The sequence below is a fragment of the Pleurodeles waltl genome, chromosome 1_1 (assembly GCF_031143425.1).
Source record: "Pleurodeles waltl isolate 20211129_DDA chromosome 1_1, aPleWal1.hap1.20221129, whole genome shotgun sequence".
In the NCBI taxonomy this organism is placed as follows: domain Eukaryota; kingdom Metazoa; phylum Chordata; class Amphibia; order Caudata; family Salamandridae; genus Pleurodeles; species Pleurodeles waltl.
Window position 1 is genome coordinate 19,099,319 of NC_090436.1, and position 25,302 is coordinate 19,124,620.

The following is a 25,302-nucleotide window of genomic DNA, read 5'->3' on the forward strand; positions in this document are numbered from 1 at the left end:
AACCATCCCTCTGAACAATAGACAAGGACAAACCAAAGGAAGTCATCTGGGCAACTCCTGAGCCCCCTCTGTAAGACATCATCACACTTTGCAGCCAATTAAAAAGGGCAGATGCTTGTGTGGGATACAGCGTGTGTAAGGACAGCGCGTGCAAGTATGCAGGATGTTAAATATTCATTTGCACACATAAGTGTTGTGTAACTCACCAAATCTGTCACCATACAGGTATTTGGGGCACTTGGGGCGTCTGCTATAAAAGAATCTCTGGAAGGTCTCCTGGTTAGGGTGACACCCAGAGGAGGTCCTGGAGGTCACACGTGGTGAAGGTGGGTGGACTCCTGCAGGTGCCAAGGCTTGCCCTGCTAGATGCCTATGGGCATTCCTGACAGGGTGAGAATGAAGAGTTAGCTACCCTGTAGATCTTGTAACTGAATACCTACAGGTTGTAACGTGTGTGCATGACTACCGACTGTAGGTCAATGGATTAGATCACACACTGTCCATGATTAAAGGTGTGAACTTACTCCTGAAGTCAATAGCCCATTCTCACCTGCCCCACTGAGGGTAATACTTCAGGGGTTGTTCCAAGGGCGTTGCGGTGGGTTTTCCCACACAACACCCATGGGTTTTGACGCTACCACAGATTTACAAAATCACCTCAACCTGGGGAAGCTCCAAAGCCGTACGCCTCCTGAGGTAGAAGTAACAAGGAGAAAAATATTTATTTCTCCTTGTTTTGTCCACTCTTCATGCGCATGGAAAGAAGAAAATTCCTCTGAGGATTGATTTTGTGCAGGAAGGCGTCCATTCCTGCACAAAAACAATGCTGCAATTCAATGCAGACACCCTTGCACCATGGTGCAAGGATGCCTGAATTGGCGCTAGGCTACCAAGAGGTCACCAGCGCTGGCTAAAAGTACAGGAATGCGCCATATTTCATAAATACAGTGTGTTCTGGACCTTCCACATTGGCGTAGGGCAGCACAGCAAGAGGACATGTGCACTACCCTACTCCAATTCCCCATAAACATGGGGCTATGTGTCTGGCTACAAAGCCTTCCAACCGCCCAATCCTCATCATGCCATCAGTGATCTTGAGATATCAGACGGTCAGCATCTCCCAGTAAAGCCTGCCAGCATCTACCAGCAAATACGAAATGTCTACTTTAGGTTCAGATATCATGAGATGCACATACGCCTCCCTCCCATGAAACGCTGTATCTCGTGAACTGAAGCAAGCTGTTGTAACTTCACAGCTGATGAAACGTAGGGGTAGATTTACAAGGAACTGCTGCATCAGCACTGATGCACCAGTTTTTTGCGTGGCCCCTGCCCCACCTAACGACCCCATGGGTGTGCCATATTTACAATACGGTGCACTCTTAGCAGGTGTTAAAAATGACGGAAACAATTGTGCAGTGAAATCTTGTAGATTTCACTGTGCCATTTTTTCAGGCCTCCGTGTGCCGGAACGCCCCCTTGCATACATTATGCCTGGCACAGGCATAATTTGGCTCAAGGAGGTGCAAACTGTCGCAATGCATGCATTGCACCACTTTGTAAATCTGGCGCAGCAAAAATACATTCCTAACGCCACATTAGTGTAAAAAAAATGGTGCAAATGTGGCGCAAGGAGGCGTTAAGGGCTTGTAAATATGCCCCTTAAAGTTGACGCATTGCAGACCCGTCTCGACTCTCCCTTTCTTAAGAAAAATACAAGAGCACCATGTCACCCCCTCAGCTCCAATAACATTTTACCTGCCCGATACTCAGGCTTTAGACAAGGCAGAGGATGGGGGGTGAAGCTGTAGACATTAAAGGCGACCTCCTGGTACCATCCCTATATATTGTATACTTTGGTCCAATGAACAGCTTATTGTGTAGCCATTTTAGTTTTAGCTCCATGCACGTTATTTTAGCACACTAGGCCGCGGTGCACTTTAACCTAGATATATTTTATTCAGCTTTGTCTTATTATTGTTACAATAACAATTTTTACGGTCTTGTTTTATTTTCCGTTTATCTAACTGTTTTCGCCTAGGCCAGCACTCTGTTCTCAAACAAGACATTCTTGATCACTCTGTGCTTCTTCCAAGGCTACCTGGGAATGCCTCAAAATGCTATGCCTTCCCTCGTTGTTTCCTGTTTCTAAGTGTGCCTCTTAGAAAGAAGAAAATGGCTCTGAGGGTTGTTTTTGTGCAGGAAGGTGACCCTTCCTGCAGAAAGCATTCCTGCCTGCAGTGCAAGGGTGCTTGCGTTGGCCCAAGGCAGCACACTGTGCGCCAGTGCAAGGAAGGCCAGAAATGCCCTGTATGAGCGCTTTCACGCAGCACAACAAGGCGTGTTGCTGCACTGCACTGTGTGAAATGATGATAAACCTGCCCCTCCATCTCTAAATAAAGGTTCTTTAATTTAAAAAGGAGGTGCTGGCAGGGATAAAATGTAACATTGGGGTGCACTCACCGTAGACATGCTGACCACTGCGAACCAGCGTAGGATGTCGGGGAGCTTGTAGGCGGTCACGTAGGTGGTCCGCTCAATCCACATGGTCTGGAATGGTAGAGAAAGGAAGGGTCCAATGAGAGCAGGAACACAAACAAGCCTTGTTCAATGCAACTGCTCACAGTTTACTTACCGCAAACTCATTCTCGGGGTCTTTGGGCCCCTTGCGGAAGGGTCGTGAGTAGCTGAACTTCTGCACGTTGTTGGCTTTGTAAAAACTTTTAAAAAGAGCAAAAGGAATGAGAGAATTACCAAGAGAACATGTACATGGACTGGTGCACAGGGAAAGTTAGCAGCTGACTGTCCCTGCCACCAAACCTGGTGAGAGTTAGCAGATGCCAACCTCTGCCACCAGCACCTGATGCGATTTGGCAGCTTCAGAAAGATGGGGTAAAAGATCAAATCTGCCACTAAAATGATCATACGTGCCGATCCCCACCACCTTCAAAACCAGCCGCATCATTTACAAAGCCATCCTGCTTATGTTGCAGACAAGCTCAACATCTCTGGTGGTTCTCAGCACAACCGCAGCCAGGACACCGTCAGACTGCACAGATGTGTAAAAAAGAAAAAAACAAGACAACAGGCCCTTTCCATCTATGCGCCAAGGATCTGGAACAATATCCCGTATCCATCAGGACCACCCAACGCTGCTCCAGTTTAGGAAAGAGTTGAAGGCTCACCTCTTTTAAGGAGACTACATCACACTGCAGTAACCATCCTCAACCCACCAACCTCTCTCCTTACTCGTTGACTTTATGCTCGTCCTTGACTATGGGTAGGTAAGCTATAGAAATACCATATACATACACACACACACACACATACATACATAGATACGTACATACATACATACATACATACATAGATACGTACATACATACATAGATACATACATACCTACATACATACAGACAGCGGTCAGACATGTTCAGCCAGCAACGAGGCTGTATGTCGACCATTCACGAGAGAGTGGGTCAGACATGTTCAGGCAGCAGGGAGGCTACGAGAAGGTTACTCAGCAGACAGCGGTCAGACAGGCCCAGACAGCTGAGAGATTACACGTAGACAGCTCAGCAGACAGAGGGACAGACATGTTCAGACAGCAGTGAGGCTGCAAGGAGGCTTCTCAGCAGACAGCGGTCAGAGAGGCTCATACAGAAGAGAGGTTACATGCAGGCAGCTCAGCAGACAGGGGGACAGACATGTTCAGACAGCAGCGAGGCTAGATGGAGACTTCTCAGCAGACAGCGGTCAGAGAGGCTCAGACAGCAGAGAGGTTACATGCAGGCAGCTCAGCAGACAGGGGGACAGACATGCTCATACAGCAGAGGGGCTAGATGGAGACTTCTCAGCAGACAGGGGAACAGAAAAGTCCAGACGGCAGAGAGGTTACATGCAGGCAGCTCAAGAGACAGGGGGACAGACATGTTCAGACAGCAGAGAGGCTACAAGAGACTTCTCAGCAGACAGTGGATCGGTTACATGTAGACAGCTGAGCACACAGGCTCAGACATGTTCAGATGGCAGGGGGTTACATTTACATTTAGACAACTCAGCCGAGAGTGGCTCAGAAATCCTCAAAAAACAGCAGAGACATGTACATGTAGACAACTCATATACATGTAGACAACTGTATATATGTATAGGGACCCCACTCCCTGAGCCAGTAAAGGCCCTAGGCCGGTTCAGTTACTGTGTCCTGGGAAGGCCACCTCAGGACACAGTAGTTTCCCTGCCCGCTTCAGTGAGGGCAGGGAAACATATGCTTGCTTCAATCCAGTGGGAGCATTTTTAAATCTCCTGCTGGGTGGGAGCACACATTCCATCAATGCCTGCAGTAGCATGGGCAGGTAAGGCAGGTCTGTTTCCACCTCGTGGGAGATTTCAAAAATGCTCCCACATGGTGGGAGCTGACTTCTGTTTCCCTGCCCACGCTCCTGCGGGCAAAGAAACTCAGATTGCTCCTGCCCAGTGGGAGCACAGAACAATGGCTGCTTCTGCCTGGCGTGAGCAATTCCGGCTCCCACAGTTTGGGAGAAGGGAGCCAACTGAGGCTGTGTGGGACCCTGGAGGCCCTGGGGCACCCCCTGCAGCTCCCAACTTGCTGATTGGCAAGTGCCCTGGACGAGCACCAGGGCACCCACCTATAATTAGGATAGACTCTGGGAAATGAGGTCCACATGTCCACAATTGGCCTGGGGGATGGAGTCCTGAGGGCCAATAGTGGCTTTGGGGATAGGGAGGTGGCTGCCTCCGGGGGGTTGCATGCAGGGCCTGGCCACAGACCAAAGCCCCAAAGCCTGTGTGCGGTAGGGGTTGGCTGCCTGTGCAGGTTTGGGTGCACGGCCTGGCCATGCGTGGCATGGGCTTGCTGCCAATGAGGGGTTGCTGCAGGTCCTGTGGCCAACCCCCACGCTGAGCACAGCCAAAAGCCCTGCACTGAAATATGAGGGCTATATTCCAAGAAGTTGTAAAATGGACCTGATGGGTTATAGAAAAACATTTATGTGTTCCAGGTTTAATGATAGACATGGTTAATGATAGAAATGTTCCAGGAGTGTATCTGGCAAGAGGCCCAGACTCTGTACAATATTTAGCTGGGTTTATCATCCATACAATCGTAAATACATGTCTATTTATTTATTTATTTTTAGAGAGCACATAGCAGAATCTCATCTGGAGTGATAAGGAGTTTCACGTAATGTACACTTCTGAAAGAGCAATATGTTTGGAAACAGGTCTTTCACACGTTACCATCAGTAGACAACAGCAGATCCGATGTAGGTCAATAAATGTTACAAGTATAATTAGAATATTGGAATGTTGGAAGCTCCATTGAAAACAGGGGAGTGCTCCGGGCTTCTAATGGCGGGGAGAAGCCCGGAGCACCAACATTCCAATATTTTTGTTCACAGCTGTTGAAATCCCCTCAGGCTTGAAATCCCCTCTGGCCTGAAATCCTCTCTGGCTTGAAATCCCCTCGGGCCTGAAATCCTCTCGGGCTTGAAATCCCCTCGGGCTCCGTGAGGCCTTTGTTTTATTTATTAGAACATTAGGCCCTCTAGTGGTGGAATGTTCTACTAGCCTTATAGCCATCCGTAGCTGGGCCATACCGGCATTAAAGTCCTGCTTCCTTGTTAAAGGCCCGCGCCTTCGGCTCAGGCCTTTAACTCTAGAGCAGGCGTTTAATGGCCCGTATAGCCCAGCTACCGAGGGCTATAAGGCTATATTAGAACATTGGAATGTTGGGAGTTCCGTTGAAGACAATGGAATGGCTCTAGGCTTAGAATGTCTGATATAGGTCCGGAGCTCCAACTTTCCAATGTTTGTCTACATGTTTCACCTTTTTTAATTTTGAACATTCACCGTCAGTGGGTGGAATATTCTAATAGGCTTATAGCCCTTCTGCCTGCGGCTCAGGTCTGTAATTCGGGTGCGGGCCTTTAACAACTGGTATAGCCCTGGGAAGTGGGCTATAAGGCTATAGTGAGTAGGACCGTATCCCTGAAATGATTGCATGTTTATTTTTATCGGATATGCGGAATGTTCACCTTTATGTTGCCCGTGATATGTAACACGTAGCACTTTACACTTCTCTTGGAGTTTTACTAGGACTTGCAGTGAGATAAATATGGGTTAAGAGGAATCCCCAGGGAGAGCACCTGAGAAGGATAACTTCAGTGTGACACTTTTCAGGAGATTACCAATTCTGGGAGGGCAAAACAGATGTAATGTGGCCATATTTCCCGGTTTCAGACATGAGCGAGGCAGCAGATTGTAGGACTTCTTCAGGAGCCGAGAGTCAGGTCTTGGGGAGGCATTTTAATATGGTCTCCCCATGTCCTATCCATGAGATTGCCAAGGATTACTTGTAGTGTTCAAATGTGCTCATGACCCTAAGTAGGTAAGTTGCGCTTCTAGTCATGTTTGGCATGATCTTCTAGGGTGAGCTTTGACCAGGATTTTGTGGTGGATATATTTCTGGGTGAGAGACCAACGCCCTTCAAGAGATCTGTCCACTCAAGCGGGCATTGCCAGCTCTGCTTGGGAACGAGGAGAAGGAATCCTGCTTAATGTGGATTAAATTATAATTTCATGTTTCATCTATCCCTGTCCTTCAGAGATGCACAAGGTTAGTTTGTGCAGCTCATTGTCAGATGTACCGCGTGTCATTCGCGTGTTGGATGAATGAGATTCTCTGCTCCTGTGAGGTTCACCAAGTTGTTCAATGTATGAATTGAAGAAAATAGGGGCAATGATCGGGCCTTGTGCCACACCGAAAGCTGATGCACTGAGTTTACAAACTGAGGTCCAGATTTATGGGGATTTGGCACAGGGCAGAGCAGCAAGTCACGTTCCTGCGCTGCCCGGCGTCAAAGTGAAAGGGCAGGAACGCGCCATATCTCTGGCATACAGCGCATTCCTGTCCTTTCCCACTGCGCTGGCCCCGTTTCGGCAGCTTAGCGCCAACACATGCACACTTGCACCATGGTGCAAGGGTGCCTCTTTTGCATGCAGGTTTGCTTTTGTGCAAGAACGGACACCTTCCTGCACAAAATCAATCCAGAGATGTGTTTCCTCTTTCTAACATAGAAAGACGAAACAACGAGGAGAAAAACAAATATCTGTCTTTGTTGCACCTCTCCTGGGGAGTTGTAAGGTTTTGGCACGTCGCCAGGTTTACGTGGTCTTGTAAATCTGGAGAGCTGTAGAATCTGTTGAGACCCTATGGGTAGTTAGCCGTGCTTTACAAATCCTTGATTGATTGACTGATTGATTGAATCCAGGGGTGCTGTGTGGGAACACCCACTGGAGCACCCATGAAACGCCTCCCTAATGCAGAGAAAGGCACCGTAGAGACTTGCGCTGCATTGCCTTACGCCCCATCTACGAGGCCATTCAAAGCCACGCAAAGGGACTTTGCGTGGCCACATGGATATGATTGAAAGGTCTGCAGCACCGTGGCGCCACAAAAACTGATGCAACGGCACAGCGAGGGGCTCATAAATATGCCCCTAAATTAGCAATTTTGACTCATACAGTTTGTTTGTGAGGCAATGTCTGACCCAGTTAACGACTGTGTTACTAATGACTGTTCTTTCATGCAGCTGTCTGAGGAGCTCAGGCGTACCAAGCGCTGAAGACAAGTCGAATTACACTAGTGTGCGAGCGTCTCTTTTGTCATAGAGTTGTCAGCAGCCTCTCTGAGAAGCACAGGAGGCCTGCATTTGGCCTAAATATTTAGTTAGTTCAGGGTCATCACCAGCTCCTTGGAGAAGTGGTCATACGTAGCACCTTCCTTGACTAGTGATCATATGTGGCACCTTGCTTGAGTAGTTGTCTACGTGGTACCTTCCTTGCATTGTGGTCATATGTGGCACCTATCTTGAGTAGTGGTTGTACGTGGCACCTTCCCTGAGTAGTGGTCGTATGTGGCACCTTCCTTTAGTAGTGGTCATATGTGGCACCTTCCTTGAGTAGTAGTTATACGCAGCACCTTTCTTGAGTAGTGGTCATACGTGGCACCTTCCTTGAGTAGTGGTGATATGTGGCACCTTTCCTTGAGTAGTGGTTGTACATGGCACCTTCCTTGAGTAGTGGTTGTACGTGGCACCCTCCTTGAGTAGTAGTTATACGTGGCACCTTCCCTGAGTAATGGTCATACGTGGCACCTTGATTGAGTAGTGATTGTGCATGGCACCTTCCTTGAGTAGTAGTCATAAGTGGCATCTTCCTTGAGTAGTGGTTGTACTTGGCACCTTGCTTGAGTAGTAGTCGTACATGGCACTTTCCTTGAGTAGTAGTCGTAAGTGGTACCTTCCTTGAGTTGTGGTTGTACGTGACACTTTCCTTGAGTAGTGGTTGTACGTGGCACCTTCCTTGAGTATTAGTCGTAAGTGGCACCTTCCTTGAGTAGTGGTTGTACGTGACACCTTCCTTGAGTAGTGGTTGTACATGGCCGCTTCCTTGAGTAGTAGCCGTACGTGGCACTTTCCTTGAGTAGTGGTTGTACATGGCGCATCCTTGAGTAGTAGTCGTAATTGGCACCTTCATTGAGTAGTGGTTGTAGGTGACACCTTCCTTGAGTAGTGGTTGTACATGGCACCTTCCTTGAGCAGTGGTTGTACGTGGCACCTTCCTTTAGTAGTGGTTGTACGTGGCACCTTCCTTGAGCAGTGGTCGTATGTGAAACCTTACTTGAGCAGTGGTTGTACGTGTCACCTTCCTTGAGTAGTGGTCGTACATGGCATCTTCCTTGAGTAGTGGTTGTACTTGCCACCTTCCTTGAGCAGTAGTCGTACGTGACACCTTCCTTGAGTAGTGGTTGTACTTGCCACCTTCCTTGAGCAGTAGTCGTACGTGGCACCTTCCTTGAGCAGTGGTTGTACGTGGCACCTTCCTTTAGTAGTGGTTGTACGTGGCACCTTCCTTGAGCAGTGGTCGTATGTGAAACCTTACTTGAGCAGTGGTTGTACGTGTCACCTTCCTTGAGTAGTGGTTGTACGTGGCACCTTCCTTGAGTAGTGGTCGTACATGGCATCTTCCTTGAGTAGTGGTTGTACTTGCCACCTTCCTTGAGCAGTAGTCGTACGTGACACCTTCCTTGAGTAGTGGTTGTACTTGCCACCTTCCTTGAGCAGTAGTCGTACGTGACACCTTCCTTGAGTAGTGGTTGTACATGGCACATCCTTGAGTAGTGGTCGTATGTGCCACCTTCCTTGAGCAGTGGTCGTACGTGGCACCTTCCTTGAGTAGTGGTCGTACATGGCCTGTTTTGAAAGGATTATGCATGGACCCTTGTTGGAGTTAGATGCTTGGAATACTAAATCAGAGGGAATTAGGAAGAGTCATATAATCAACTATTTACAAGATTTCTTGCAATAGCTGCTGAACATGGCTCTAATTACGGATTTTCTTCCCCAAAAAGTGCTGTGTGAGAGGGTGTGCAGTTCTCAGCAGTGACAGTGCTGTAGAAGCTGAAGCAATGCATTGTAGGAATCTTGCAATCCCACACAGTAAAGGGAACATTTATGGGGAGTTGGCACTGGGCCGCACCGCAGGTCTTCTGGCTGCACTGCCCTGCGCCAATGTGAAAGGGCAGGAATGCACCGTATTGATGAAATATGGTGCATTCCTGTGCTTTCCCCCGCGCTGGTGCGCAATCGGCTGCCTAGTGCCAACTCAGGCACACCTTGTACCACGGTGCATGCCTGCGTTGTTGGCAGAATTGCTTTTGTGAAAGGGGCACCTTCCTGCTGAAAAACAATTCTGAGAGGCGTTTTCCACCTTCTATGTGGGCTGCACATTGCAGCACTGCTGAAAAGCAAAACGATCATACATGGCGGTGCGAGTCCTTGTTAGGAAGGGACACTCTCGGCACGCCGAGCTGCAATCCTTGGGGACCCCTTCCTCTTTGCCAATGGGGGTGCAAACATTTTTTAAGAGCAGGCAGTGTTCCCACTGGCCATTTCCTGCTCTTAGAAAATGAAAAGAAAACTTGTCAATTTTGTTTTTGTGATGCATCCTGTTTTCTTTTAAGGAAAAGGGCCGAATTATAAAAAAAAGATTGCTTTATATAAAACCTACTACAGACACGGTGGTCTGTTGACCCCAGAAGGCCACCATCTCTGTGACTTTAGCGTTTCCTAATGGGTCGCAAATTGCAACCTGCCTCATTGATATTAATGAGGTAGGTCGATTCGCGATCCATTAGGAAACGCAAAATGAAACTCATGGAGTTTCGTAAATAAAAATAGCAATTACCTAATTGCGATTTGCAGAGAATTGCAATCAGGTAATCGCTATTCAAATTAATGACACGTCTGGCCCAAAGTGTGCAAAATATTTAAACTTCAAAAACACAAATGGAGAAAACTTCTAAAAGTATATGGTGAAGACAAACTCGGAAAGTTAGGAGTAAGGCTTAATGAATATATAGGGTAAAGGTGAGTAAATGAAATTAACCAATATTAGAGCGCCAAGACTCAATGGACATTTGCTCCATCAAGAGCCTCATTAAACAAACACCCACTTCAGGGAGGCCCTGGAGACTTTGTTTATCAGAGGAAGGTCAGAGGGACTTACTTTGCAATCTGCTCCGGCACTATTTTGTTCTTGAAGCGCTCTTTCTCCTCCAGGACGGGCTGCACCGTGAAGCACTGGATGTCTGAGGTGAGAGGTCAAGGACATAGCAGTGAAGGGCAGAGAAACACACAAGCATCGAGGGACCGGTACAACCTGAGTTGGCGTTTAGCATTACACTCCGGCAGGCAGACATCTCATCCACCAGAGCCTCAGCCCCACAAGTTGGCGCCCTCCTCCAGACTCTGGCATCACACCTCAGCCCCCACAAGATGGCGCCCTCTTCCAGAATCTGACATCATAACTAGGCCACACCTCAGGTCTTGGGCAGAGCCTGGCAGACATCTCATCCACCAAGACCCTCAGACCCCACAAGATGGCGCCCTCCTCCAGAATCTGGCATCATACCTCAGCCCCACAAGATGGCGCCCTCTTCCAGACTCTGGCATCATACCTCAGCCCCACAAGATGGCGCCCTCCTCCAGACTCTGGCATCATACCTCAGCCCCACAAGATGGCGCCCTCCTCCAGACTCTGGCATCATACCTCAGCCCCACAAGATGGCGCCCTCCTCCAGACTCTGGCATCATACCTCAGCCCCACAAGATGGCGCCGTCTTCCAGACTCTGGCATCATACCTCAGCCCCACAAGATGGCGCCCTCTTCCAGAATCTGGCATCATACCTCAGCCCCACAAGATGGCGCCCTCTTCCAGAATCTGGTATCATACCTCAGCCCCACAAGATGGCGCCATCTTCCAGACTCTGGTATCATACCTCAGCCCCACAAGATGGCGTCCTCCTCCAGAATCTGGCATCATACCTCAGCCCCACAAGATGGCGCCCTCCTCCAGAATCTGGCATCATACCTAGGCCACAGCTCAGGTCTTGGGCAGAGCCTGCCAGACATCTCATCCATCAGAGCCTCAGACCCCACAAGATGGAGCCCTCCTCCAGAATCTGGCAGCATACTGCAGCCCCACAAGATGGTGCCTTCCTCCAGACTCTGGCATCATACCTCAGCCCCACAAGATGGCGCCCTCTTCCAGACTCTGACATCATACCTAGGCCACAGCTCAGGTCTTGGGCAGAGCCTGCCAGACATCTCATCCATCAGAGCCTCAGACCCCACAAGATGGCGCCCTCTTCCAGAATCTGACATCATAACTAGGCCACACCTCAGGTCTTGGGCAGAGCCTGCCAGACATCTAATCCATCAGAGCCTCAGACCCCACAAGATGGCGCCCTCCTCCAGACTCTGACATCATAACTAGGGCACACCTCAGGTCTTGGGCAGAGCCTGCCAGACATCTCATCCATCAGAGCCTCAGACCCCACAAGATGGCGCCCTCTTCCAGAAACTGACATCATAACTAGGCCACACCTCAGGTCTTGGGCAGAGTCTGGCAGACATCTCATCCACCAAGACCCTCAGACCCCACAAGATGGCGCCCTCTTCCAGAATCTGGCATCATACCTCAGCCCCACAAGATGGCGCCCTCTTCCAGACTCTGGCATCATACCTCAGCCCCACAAGATGGCGCCGTCTTCCAGACTCTGGCATCATACCTCAGCCCCACGAGATGGCGCCCTCCTCCAGACTCTGGCATCATACCTCAGCCCCACAAGATGGCACCCTCCTCCAGACTCTGGCATCATACCTCAGCCCCACAAGATGGCACCCTCTTCCAGAATCTGGCATCATACCTCAGCCCCACAAGATGGCGCCCTCTTCCAGAATCTGGCATCATACCTCAGCCCCACAAGATGGCGCCCTCTTCCAGAATCTGGCATCATACCTCAGCCCCCACAAGATGGCGCCCTCCTCCAGACTCTGGCATCATACCTCAGCCCCACAAGATGGCGACCTCCTCCAGACTCTGGCATCATACCTAGGCCACAGCTCAGGTCTTGGGCAGAGCCTGCCAGACATCTCATCCACCAGAGCCTCAGCCCCACAAGATGGCGCCCTCTTCCAGACTCTGGCATCATACCTCAGCCCCACAAGATGGCGCCCTCTTCCAGACTCTGGCATCATACCTCAGCCCCACAAGATGGCGCCCTCCTCCAGACTCTGGCATCATACCTCAGCCCCACAAGATGGCGCCCTCTTCCAGAATCTGGCATCATACCTCAGTCCCACAAGATGGCGCCCTCTTCCAGAATCTGGCATCATACCTCAGCCCCCACAAGATGGCGCCCTCCTCCAGACTCTGGCATCATTCCTCAGTCCCACAAGACGGCGCCCTCCTCCAGAATCTGGCATCATACCTCAGCCCCACAAGATGGCGACCTCCTCCAGACTCTGGCATTATACCTCAGCCCCACAAGATGGCGCCCTCTTCCAGACTCTGGCATCATACCTCAGCCCCACAAGATGGCGCCCTCTTCCAGACTCTGGCATCATTCCTCAGTCCCACAAGACGGCGCCCTCCTCCAGAATCTGGCATCATACCTCAGCCCCACAAGATGGCGTCCTCCTCCAGAATCTGGCATCATACCTCAGCCCCACAAGATGGCGCCCTCCTCCAGACTCTGGCATCATACCTAGGCCACAGCTCAGGTCTTGGGCAGAGCCTGCCAGACATCTCATCCACCAGAGCCTCAGCCCCCACAAGATGGCGCCCTCCTCCAGACTCTGGCATCATACCTCAGCCCCACGAGATGGCGCCCTCTTCCAGGCTCTGGCATCATACCGCAGCCCCACAAGATGGCGCCCTCTTCCAGACTCTGGCATCATACCTCAGCCCCACAAGATGGTGCCCTCTTCCAGACTCTGGCATCATACCGCAGCCCCACAAGATGGCGCCCTCTTCCAGACTCTTGCATCATACCTCAGCCCCACAAGACGGCGCCCTCTTCCAGACTCTGGCATCATTCCTCAGTCCCACAAGACGGCGCCCTCCTCCAGACTCTGGCATCATTCCTCAGCCCCACAAGATGGCGCCCTCTTCCAGACTCTGGCATCATACCGCAGACCCACAAGATGGCGCCCTCCTCCAGACTCTGGCATCATACCTCAGCCCTACAAGATGGCGCCCTCTTCCAGACTCTGGCATCACACCTCAGCCCCACAAGATGGCGCCCTCCTCCAGACTCTGGCATCATAACTAGGCCACACCTCAGGTCTTGGGCAGAGCCGGGCAGACATCTCATCCACCAAGACCCTCAGACCCCACAAGACGGCGCCCTCCTCCAGACTCTGGCATCATACCTCAGCCCCACAAGATGGCGCCCTCCTCCAGACTCTGGCATCATACCTAGGGCACAGCTGAGGTCTTGGGCAGAGCCTGGCAGACATCTCATCCATCCAGACCCTCAGACCCCACAAGATGGCACCCTCCTCCAGACTCTGGCATCATACCTCAGCCCCCACAAGATGGCGCCCTCTTCCAGACTCTGGCATCATACCTCAGCCCCACGAGATGGCGCCCTCCTCCAGACTCTGGCATCATACCTCAGCCCCACAAGATGGCGCCCTCCTCCAGACTCTGGCATCATACCTAGGCCACAGCTCAGGTCTTGGGCAGAGCCTGGCAGACATCTCATCCATCCAGACCCTCAGACCCCACAAGATGGCGCCCTCCTCCAGACTCTGGCATCATATCTCAGCCCCACAAGATGGCACCCTCTTCCAGACTCTGGCATCATACCTAGGCCACAGCTCAGGTCTTGGGCAGAGTCTGCCAGACATCTCATCCACCAGAGCCTCAACCCCACAAGACGGCGCCCTCTTCCAAACTCTGGCATCATATCTCAGCCCCACAAGATGGCACCCTCTTCCAGACTCTGGCATCATACCTAGGCCACAGCTCAGGTCTTGGGCAGAGCCTGCCAGACATCTCATCCACCAGAGTCTCAACCCCACAACGGTTTAGAGCTGCAATTGGTCATGGTTGACCAGCAATGGTTTAAAGCTGCAATCGGTCATCGGTCATTGTTGGCCAGCAATGGTTTAGAGCTGCAATCGGTCATGGTTGGTCAGCAATGGTTTAGAGCTGCAATCGGTCATGGTTGGCTAGCAATGGTTTAGAGCTGCAATCAGTCATGGTTGGCCAGCAATGGTTTGAAGCTGCGATCGGTCATGGTTGGCCAGCAATGGATTAAAGCTGCAATCGGTCATCGTTGGCCTGCAATGGTTTAGAGCTGCGATCGGTCATGGTTGGCTTGCAATGGTTTAAAGCTGCAATCGGCCATGGTTGGCCTGCAATGCTTTAAAGCTGCAATCGGCCATGGTTGGCCTGCAATGGTTTAAAGCTGCAATCAGTCATGGTTGGCCAGCAATGGTTTAAAGCTGCAATCGGTCATGGTTGGCCAGCAATGGTTTAGAGCTGCAATCGGTCATGGTTGGCCAGCAATGGTTTAGAGCTGCAATCGGTCATGGTTGGCCAGCTTTGGTTTAGAGCTGCAATCGGTCATGGTTGGTCAGCAATAATTTAGAGCCTCGTTGTTGGCCAGCAATGATTTGGGGCTGCAAGTATCCCAAATTATGGCTGGCCAACGGCGAGTGATCTGCTGACATTGATAGCACAAAGTTTCTTTATCGCATTTTTTACTTGCGCCTGGCTGAAGCCCCCTAAAAGGAACACAAGGTAAGGTTTCCTGAAAGTGACGTGAAGTTAGGTAGCCCATACATCTGGATGCGCCCCTTGAGACCGGGCACACCTGACGATGACCCTGTTTCAAAAATAATGCTTATTGGGGTTGAAACGTCACGCCATACTCTGATTCTGAGTTGTGTTATTGAAATGTATATTCACATCAGCCCCAAGCTTGGTAAATATGCTTTGTATATAGCACTTACGCACTTTACTGCACTCAGGGCCATATGTACAAACACATTTTCCCATAGACACAGAATGGGCAAAACTGCTTGCTACATCTGGCCCTTAATCACCGCCACTGCACCGGTATTTGGAGGATCTTTAGGTACAATGTGTTTGTACTTGTACTTATATATATATTAATACATAAATCCCCAGAGTTGTCAACAATAAACAAAACTAATTAAATTCTCCATGACAAGCAATCAATCGATAGTCCTTTCAGAATGGCAGAAGTAGAGGCCGATACTTCCCCTAAAGGGGCCACTGTTTTTTTTCCTCTCTGATCCCCTATAGGTAATGGTGGCATTCGTCTGTACTGGGCAGACCTGGGCTCTACTGCCCAAGCCCCCTATGAGCTCTTCTTCTACGTGGGCAGTGGTTAAATTCACCAATATTGGCAAACCTGGGTCATACTGCCCAAGCCTTCTATGACCTCCTGTTCTGTGTGGGCAGTGGTTGAATTCACCAATATTGGCAGACACGGGTCATACTGCCCAAGCCTTCTATGAGCTCTGGTTCTGCGTGGGCGCTAGCAGAATTCACCAATATTGGCAGCCATGGGTCATACGGTGCAAGCCTTCTATGAGCTCTGGTTCTGTGAGGGCGGAATTCACCAATATTGGCAGCCATGGGTCGTGGGCGCTGGCGGAATTCACTAATATTGGCAGACATGGGTCATACTGCCCAAGCCTTCTATGAGCTCCGGTTCTGTGTGGGCAGTAGTTGAATTCACCAATATTGGCAAGCATAGGTCATGCTGCCCATGCCTTCTATGAACCTGGTTCTATGTGGCCAGTTGTTGAATTCTCCAATATTGGTAGCCCAGGATGATACTGCCTGAGCCCTCTATGAGCTCTGGTTCTGCGTGGGCAGTCAGTGAATTCTCCAGTATTGACAGACATGGGTCATACTGCCCGAGCCTTCTATGAGTTCTGGTACTGCGTTGGCAGTTGTTGAATTCATCAATATTGTCAAACATCAGTGGTACTGCCCAAGCCTTCTATGAACTCTGGTTCTGTGTGGGCAGTTGTTGAATTCACCAATAGTGGAAGGCATTGGTGATACTGCCCAAGCCGTCTATGAACTCTGGTTATGCGCGGAAGTGGTTCAAGTCACCAATATTGGCAGACATGGTCATACTGCCCAAGCCATGTAAGAGCACCGGTTTGGTGTGGGCAGTGACTGGTTTGACCAATAGTGTGCAAATATGGGTATTGCTGCCATTACTCTGTAATGGGCAGCTATGGGTTCCATTGCCCCAGCACCCTACTCCCCCCCACCCCCACTGCATGGACAGGGCTGGCAGTAGTCTGTATCAAGCAAATATTAGTTTCACTGCTCAAGCCCCTACCTGTTCTGACCCTGCATGGACACTGAGGGGATCGTCCAATATTGGTAGACATGGGTCTTACTGTCCACACCCCTACACTGTGTGGTCTGCCCGGGCAGTGGTGGCATTAGTTTGTAATGGGCAGACATGAATTCTACTGCCTAAGCCCCAGCTTGCTTTGTCCTACGTGGTCAGTGGTTGCATTAGTCTGTTATGGGCAGACATAGGTTCTACTGCCCAAGCCTGAACCGCAGCGGTCTTCACAGGCAGTGGTTAGCCTGAGTCTGTAATGGGCAGACATGGGTTCTACTACCCACGCCCCTATGCGCTGTGGTCATGCATAGTCAGCAGTTGCATTAGTCTGTAATGGCCAGACATTGGTTCTACTGCCCAAGACCCAACTCATTCTGTCCCGCATGGGCAGTGGTTAGCATCAGTCTGTAATGGGCAGACATGCTTCTACTGCCCAAGCCCCTACCTGCTATGCCCTGCATGGGCAGTAGTTAGCAATAATCTGTAATGGGCAGACATGGGTTCTACTGCCCAAGCCCCCATGTGCTGTGGTCTTCAGAGGCAGTGGTTAGCATTAATTAGAAATGGGCAGACATGGGTTCTACTGCCCATGCCCCCATTTGCTGTGGTCTTCAGAGGCAGTGGTTAGCATTAATTAGAAATGGGCAGACATGGGTTCTACTGCGCAAGCCCCTGCGCGCTCTGTCCTGCACGGGCAGTGGTGGTATTCATCTGTAATGGGCAGACATGGGTTCTACTGCCCAAGCCCCATGTGCTGTGGTCTTCAGAGGCAGTGGTTAGCATTCATAAGTACTGGGCAGACATGGGTTCTACTGCCCAAGCCTCCATGTGCTGTGGTCTTCAGAGGCAGCGGTTAGCATTAATTAGAAATGGGCAGACATGGGTTCTACTGCCCAAGCCCCTGCGCGCTCTGTCCTACACGGGCAATGGTGGCATTAGTCTGTAATGGGAAGACATGGGTTCTACTGCCCAAGCCCCTACGCGCTGCGATCATGCATGGTCAGCGGCTGCATTAGTCTGCAATGGGCAGACATGGGTTCTACTGCTCAAATCACTACGTGCTGTGGTCATGCATGGTGAGCGGTTGCATTAGTCTGTAATGGGCAGACATGGGTTCTACTGCCCAAGCCCATACACGCTGTGGTCATGCATGGTCAGCGGTTCCATTTGTCGCGCCGCGCGGTGCGGCGCGAGCCGAGAGCTCGACTTCGGCCGGGCGTTCGGCTCGGGCCGCGCACCGCGTTATTAAGACGCGGCGCGCCCCCAGCCTCTCCTGCGCGTTTCGAGGCCCCAGATTTGCTTGGGGCCTCGTTCTTCCTTCTGCCTTTCACTGTCCCAGGGGTCTCTGAACCCTCTTACCTGTTTTTCTTCGTTTCCTTGTCCTTTCTTCTGTTTGCAGTCTGTTGTGTGCCTTTCTTTATGTCTTTTCCTCCTTCCCAGATTCCTGTGCTTTCCCAGCATTCCTTGTTCCCTATTCTCTATGGTTCCTCTACTATTCTGTTCTATATATTGTTTCCCTATCTAAGATGGTGTCCTTTTACTTCCTGTGGGTCACTTCCTGTTTGTTGGTATATAAGGGCTGTGTTTTTCCTCTTTCCTTGCGCTGCAACACTTTCTGCTCAGTTGGTGTCTTCGCTCCTGATTTCCTTGCCTTTTGGTTTTGGACTCAGCATTCTGTGTTTTCTGAATTTTGCTCCTTTTGGATTCCTGTTTGTTTGTTCTTGTTTTTCTCCAGGACTTTTCCTGTTTGGAGGTTTTTCCCCTTTGGAAGGGGTTTTTCCCTCTGGCGCTACTTTCTGAAGGGCACGGTCTGTTCTTGGTGTCTCCATTGCCTACAGCACCGTGGCTACCAGAAAGAGTCGCCCCTTTTTGGGCCAAAGCCGAACATTGAAGATTCACGCCACCAGATCTGCAAATTCCAGGCGCAAGCAGCACGTGAGTCGTGACAGATTGCAGCGCCTAACCATTCCGACGTCCTCAAACACCATGGATAATACAGTGGCGGCTGCTGCAGATCCGGAGCAATCTCTGTTAACCACGATTCAGCAACAAGCCCAGGAGTTGCAACAACTACGTAATGAAAATGCTGCGTTACGACAGGCTTTGGCCCTCCGCACCAGTGATGTTCCGACAATCTCCGCTTCTACCCCTTGTTTCTCTGGTGAACCAACCAAGCTTCGCGAGTTCTTGGATGCTTTAACGGTGTATTTCGCCTTCCGACCTACTCAATTCTCCCACGACAGGACCAAGGTGGGTTACCTTATCAGTGCCTTATCCGGCCCAGCCTTGGCCTGGGCAACCCCGATGGTGTCCTCCGACGACCCTGTATTGTCAGACTATTCCGCCTTTGTGAGTCGCTTCAAACAAATGTTTAGCCGTCCTGGATTGGAAGCCTCCGCTGAAGAAGCCTTGTGCGACATCCAACAAGGCTCCCAAGAGGTCCTGCAATATATAACCCGTTTTCGTCAGCTGGCGGCAGAGACCACTTGGGTGGAACGTACTCTGGTAACATTATTTCGTAGAGGACTCAAAGAAGAAATAAAGGATGAACTAGTGCATTCTACCAGAGCGGAAGATCTTCGTGGCCTGATGGATCAAGCACTGTCCATCGAATATCGTCTTCAGGAACGGAGATCGGAAAAGAAAAGGAGTAGAGGGTTTACCCAGCCAAGTAGCTCACGTGCATACCTGCAGCGTTCCGAGGAACCTCGCACTCCTGCTAGAGACATCGAAGGGGAACCCATGCAGGTGGATACTACCCGAGGTCCGCTCTCTGCTAGTGAACGAGAAGACAGACGCAAGAGAGGGTTGTGCCTGTATTGTGGTTCTGCTGGTCACATACTCCGTACCTGTCCAGTACGTCCGTCCAGACCTTCGGGAAACGCCACCTCCCGTCCTCTGTAAGAAGGGAGGGGACGGGATCTACAGCTATACCTTCCATCAGCTCCTTTAATGACAATACAACTGCCTTGTTCATCTTTCCTGTCCTGTTACAACTTCCTGACGGTCGTCAAGAAAAGACTATGGCATTACTAGACTGTGGTGCTAGTGGTATATACATGGACAAGACATGGGCTGCTGCTAACCTAGTTCCTACTCAAGCAAAAGAAGTACCCGAACAGGTACACACTGTGGATGGATCTTTGATATCCTCTGGTCCTGTAGACACCACTACCCTGATGTTAAGTCTACAGGTGGGAAACCATCAAGAACACATCTCCTTCGATCTTATTACGTCCCCTAACCATACCATCATTCTTGGAATTCCGTGGCTCATTAGACATAACCCATATATAAATTGGGTTACCCGGACAGTCTCTTTGTCTTCGCAATTTTGTCACGAGAACTGTTTTACTTCCGACAAGTATTGGTCTCCGAAAAGATCCTTAGCTACTGAAGGTGCCACTGGTATGTCCATTAATACGGTCCAAGGGGTCCCAGACCACTATTTGGAGTTTCAGGATATTTTCCAAAAACCGTCAAAACCTGTGCTACCTCCACATCGAGAATATGATTGTGCAATTCCATTAGAACCCGGCACAATTGTTCCTTTTGGGAGGATGTACTCCCTCACGGAACCCGAAAGGGAAGTTCTAAAGGAGTATCTGGACGAAAATATACAGAGTGGTCTTATTGTTCCATCGTCGTCTCCGGCTGGGGCCCCTCTCTTTTTTGTGCCCAAGAAGACTAAGGATCTTCGTCCGTGCCTGGATTTTCGAGGTCTGAATAAAATCACCATTAAGGATCGTTATCCTTTGCCTCTCATCAGGGACATACTGGAAGCAATCAGAGGGGCCCAACGTTTTACTAAATTGGATTTACGAGGAGCCTACCACCTTTTACGCATAAGAGAAGGCGACGAATGGAAGACAGCATTCAGGACCCCATTTGGCCATTTTGAATATAGGGTTATGCCGTTTGGTCTTACTAACGCCCCGGCAATCTTCCAGAGATTTATGGACTCAGTGTTTTCAGACCTACTTAATCAGACAGTCGTGATCTACCTAGATGACATTCTTATTTATTCTAGAAATCCTGAACTCCATACTTCCCATGTGAAACAAGTTCTTCAAAGACTTCGTGATCATCAACTATTTTGCAAACCAGAGAAATGTGAGTTCGACATAACGGAAGTCAAATATCTGGGCTATCATTTAAGTCCCACCGGCATAGCTATGGATCAAGAAAAGGTACAAGCTATCCTAGAGTGGCCTTCTCCTTCTACCATAAAAGAAACACAATGTTTCCTAGGTTTAGCAAACTTCTATCGACAATTCATTCTAGACTTTGCCAGTCAGACTAGCCACATAACTCACACCTTAAAGAAGGACAATTTAAAGAAGGGGTTTGTCTGGACTGAGGCTGCTGAAGCAGCCTTTCAAAGCTTAAAGAGAGCCTTCACCCAAGCCCCCATCTTAAGACATCCAGATACCACCAAGCAATTTATAGTAGTAACTGATGCTTCTGAGAGAGCCATCGGAGCTGTCTTACTCCAACGACAAGAGGATGATGGCCTTGAACATCCTGTTTTCTATTTGTCTCATATCCTTTCCACAGCTGAACAACATTATTCCGTACTTGAAAGGGAATTATTGGCTCTGAAAACAGCCTGCCTTGAGTGGAGGCAGTTTCTGATGGGTTCCAAGGAACCATTTGAGGTGAGGACAGACCACCGTAATTTACAATGTTTAAGAAATTTTGTATGCCAGAATAGTCGTCAGGCCCGCTGGGCCTTTTTCTTCAGTCAGTACGATTTTTATATTACATATATTCCAGGATCTCAAAACATTCTGGCTGATGCTCTGTCTCGCCGATATCCAGAGTGTTCTCCTTCCTCATCCCAGTATCTTCTAGAACCCAGTAAGATCATTGGAGTGGCTCAGTCTTTCCTGGAAGAAGTACAACAAGAATACGCCAACCTATCGGACCATGACATAGAAGAACTAAGACCATTATTGTACAAAAGACAAGGATATTTTTATTACCAAGACCTGATATTCCTCCCTACAAACAAGGTGCAAAAGAAAGCATTACAAATGTGCCATGATTCCCCTGTAGCTGGTCACAGAGGCATCAAGGCCACACAAGAATTACTTTCACGATTTTTTTGGTGGCCTACCTGGAAACTGGATGTGGAAAGATACGTTCAGGCCTGTCCCATATGTGCCCAAGTCAAAATACCTCACACCAGACCGGCAGGATTACTACAACCTTTGCCTGTTCCATCGGCCCCATGGCATACTATCTCTACTGATTTTATGTGTTCGCTCCCACCATCAGCAGGAAACCGGGTTATCATGGTCACAGTGGATTCTTTCACAAAGATGGCTCATTTCACTGGCCTAAAAAAGCTGCCTACTTCCCAAGAACTAGGTCAAATATTCATAGATCATGTCTTCCGTCTCCATGGACTTCCACATACCATAATCTCTGATAGAGGACCTCAGTACATCTCCCGATTTTGGAAGCATTTTTGTAAAACACTGAATATGAATAGAGCCCTGTCTTCAGGGTTCCATCCTCAGACCAACGGACAGACTGAGCGTCTGAACCAAGGACTAGAGCAATATCTTCGATGCTTTTGCAATTCTACCCAAAGTAACTGGAGCACTTACCTCTCTTTAGCTGAATTTTCCTACAATAACTCAGTCCATAGTGCCTCCAAGGTCACTCCCTTTTTCTGTTCCTATGGTTTTCATCCTACCTCTTTCCCTACTTCTCCACAATCCAACTCTCCTCTACCTGCTATTAACTATTTCTCCAAACGCCTTCTCCAACTCCATAAACTAATTCGATCTAATTTGTTACATACCAAGAGGTATATGAAGAAGGCTGCAGACAAGAGACGTACAACCAATCCAAATTATCATCTGCAAGATAAAGTCTGGCTCTCCTCCAAATTCTTGCCCTCACGTCTCTCTCAAAACAAGTTCACACCTCGTTACTATGGGCCTTTCCGTATTCTCCAGTTGGTCAATCCTGTCACTGTCCGTCTTCACTTACCCCATACATGGAAGATCCATCCGGTTTTTCATGTTTCTCAGCTTAAACCTTATGTGCCTGATCCTTACTCACGTCAGTTTCCTTGTCCACCTCCTGTCCTTGTGAATGATGCTCCTGAATATGAAGTGCAGGAAATCTGTGACTCTCGTCTTTTTCATAAACGACTTCAGTATCTGATTCATTGGAAGGGTTATCCTCTCAGTGAATGTTCATGGGAAGATGCCTCTTCCGTTCACGCTCCTCTCCTGACTCAACGCTTTCACTGTTTATTCCCTCTTAAACCTGGGCCTTCGGGAGGGGGACCTACTGTTGCGCCGCGCGGTGCGGCGCGAGCCGAGAGCTCGACTTCGGCCGGGCGTTCGGCTCGGGCCGCGCACCGCGTTATTAAGACGCGGCGCGCCCCCAGCCTCTCCTGCGCGTTTCGAGGCCCCAGATTTGCTTGGGGCCTCGTTCTTCCTTCTGCCTTTCACTGTCCCAGGGGTCTCTGAACCCTCTTACCTGTTTTTCTTCGTTTCCTTGTCCTTTCTTCTGTTTGCAGTCTGTTGTGTGCCTTTCTTTATGTCTTTTCCTCCTTCCCAGATTCCTGTGCTTTCCCAGCATTCCTTGTTCCCTATTCTCTATGGTTCCTCTACTATTCTGTTCTATATATTGTTTCCCTATCTAAGATGGTGTCCTTTTACTTCCTGTGGGTCACTTCCTGTTTGTTGGTATATAAGGGCTGTGTTTTTCCTCTTTCCTTGCGCTGCAACACTTTCTGCTCAGTTGGTGTCTTCGCTCCTGATTTCCTTGCCTTTTGGTTTTGGACTCAGCATTCTGTGTTTTCTGAATTTTGCTCCTTTTGGATTCCTGTTTGTTTGTTCTTGTTTTTCTCCAGGACTTTTCCTGTTTGGAGGTTTTTCCCCTTTGGAAGGGGTTTTTCCCTCTGGCGCTACTTTCTGAAGGGCACGGTCTGTTCTTGGTGTCTCCATTGCCTACAGCACCGTGGCTACCAGAAAGAGTCGCCCCTTTTTGGGCCAAAGCCGAACATTGAAGATTCACGCCACCAGATCTGCAAATTCCAGGCGCAAGCAGCACGTGAGTCGTGACACCATTAGTCTGTAATGGGCAGACATGGGTTCTTGGTCAGCTGTTGCATTAGTCTGTAATGGGCAGACATGGGTTCTACTGCCCAAGCAAGCCTCTATGCGCTGTGGTCATGCATGGTCAGCGGTTGCATTAGTCTGTGATGGGCAGACATGGGTTCTACTGCCCAAGCGCCTCGGCGCTCTGTCGTTCATGGTCATCTGTTTAATTAGTCTCTAATGGGCAGACATGGGTTCTACTGCCTAATTCTCTACGTGCTGTGGTCATGCATGGTCAGCGGTTGCATTAGTCTGTAATGGGCAGACATGGGTCCTACTGCCCAAGCCCCTGCGTGCTCTGTCCTGCATGGTCAGCGGTTGCACTAGTCTGTAACGGGCAGACATGGGTCCTACTGCCCAAGCCCCTACGAGCTGCGGTCATGCATGGTCAGTGGTTGCATTAGTCTGTAACGGGCAGACATGGGTTCTCCTGCCCCTGCGTGCTCTGTCCTGCACAGGCAGAGGTTACATTAGTCTGTAATGGGCAGACATGTGTTCTACTGCCCAAGCCTCTATGCGCTGTGGTCATGCATGGTCAGCGGTTGCATTAGTCTGTAACGGGCAGACATGGGTTCTACTGCCCAAGCCTCTATGCGCTGTGGTCATGCACGGTCAGCGGTTGCGTTAGCCTGTAACAGGCAGACATGGGTTCTACTGCCCAAGCAAGCCTCTAAGCGCTCTGGTCATGCATGGACAGCGGTTGCATTAGTCTGTAATGGGCAGACATGGGTTCTTGGTCAGCTGTTGCGTTAGTCTGTAATGGGCAGACATGAGTTCTTGGTCAGCTGTTGCATTAGTCTGTAATGGGCAGACATGGGTTCTACTGCCCAAGCAAGCCTCTATGCGCTGTGGTCATGCATGTTCAGCGGTTGCATTAGTCTGTGATGGGCAGACATGGATTCTACTGCCCAAGCGCCTCGGCGCTCTGTCGTTCATGGTCATCTGTTAAATTAGTCTCTAATGGGCAGACATGGGTTCTACTGCCTAATTCTCTACGTGCTGTGGTCATGCATGGTCAGCGGTTTCATTATTCTGCAATGGGCAGACATGGGTTCTACTGCCTAATTCTCTACGTGCTGTGGTCATGCATGGTCAGCGGTTGCATTAGTCTGTAATGGGCAGACATGGGTCCTACTGCCCAAGCCCCTGCGTGCTCTGTCCTGCATGGTCAGCGGTTGCACTAGTCTGTAACGGGCAGACATGGGTCCTACTGCCCAAGCCCCTACGAGCTGCGGTCATGCATGGTCAGAGGTTGCATTAGTCTGTAACGGGCAGACATGGGTTCTCCTGCCCCTGCGTGCTCTGTCCTGCACAGGCAGAAGTTACATTAGTCTGTAATGGGCAGACATGGGTTCTACTGCCCAAGCCTCTATGCGCTGTGGTCATGCATGGTCAGCGGTTGT

General features: G+C 49.8%; 1 protein-coding gene across 1 annotated transcript in view; it reads right to left on the reverse strand.

Annotated features, from left to right (window-relative positions):
* The window catches only part of LOC138255404 (dedicator of cytokinesis protein 2-like), a 1,984,107-nt gene that overhangs the window by 45,223 nt on the left and 1,913,582 nt on the right, over positions 1 to 25,302 (reverse strand). Inside the window, exons 43-45 of the mRNA XM_069205837.1 lie at positions 10,591 to 10,672; positions 2,636 to 2,720; positions 2,464 to 2,550 (exon numbers count right to left, since the gene is read on the reverse strand). Of these exons, the coding sequence (XP_069061938.1) occupies positions 2,464 to 2,550; positions 2,636 to 2,720; positions 10,591 to 10,672 (254 nt within the window). The remainder of the gene's footprint in view (positions 1 to 2,463; positions 2,551 to 2,635; positions 2,721 to 10,590; positions 10,673 to 25,302) is intronic.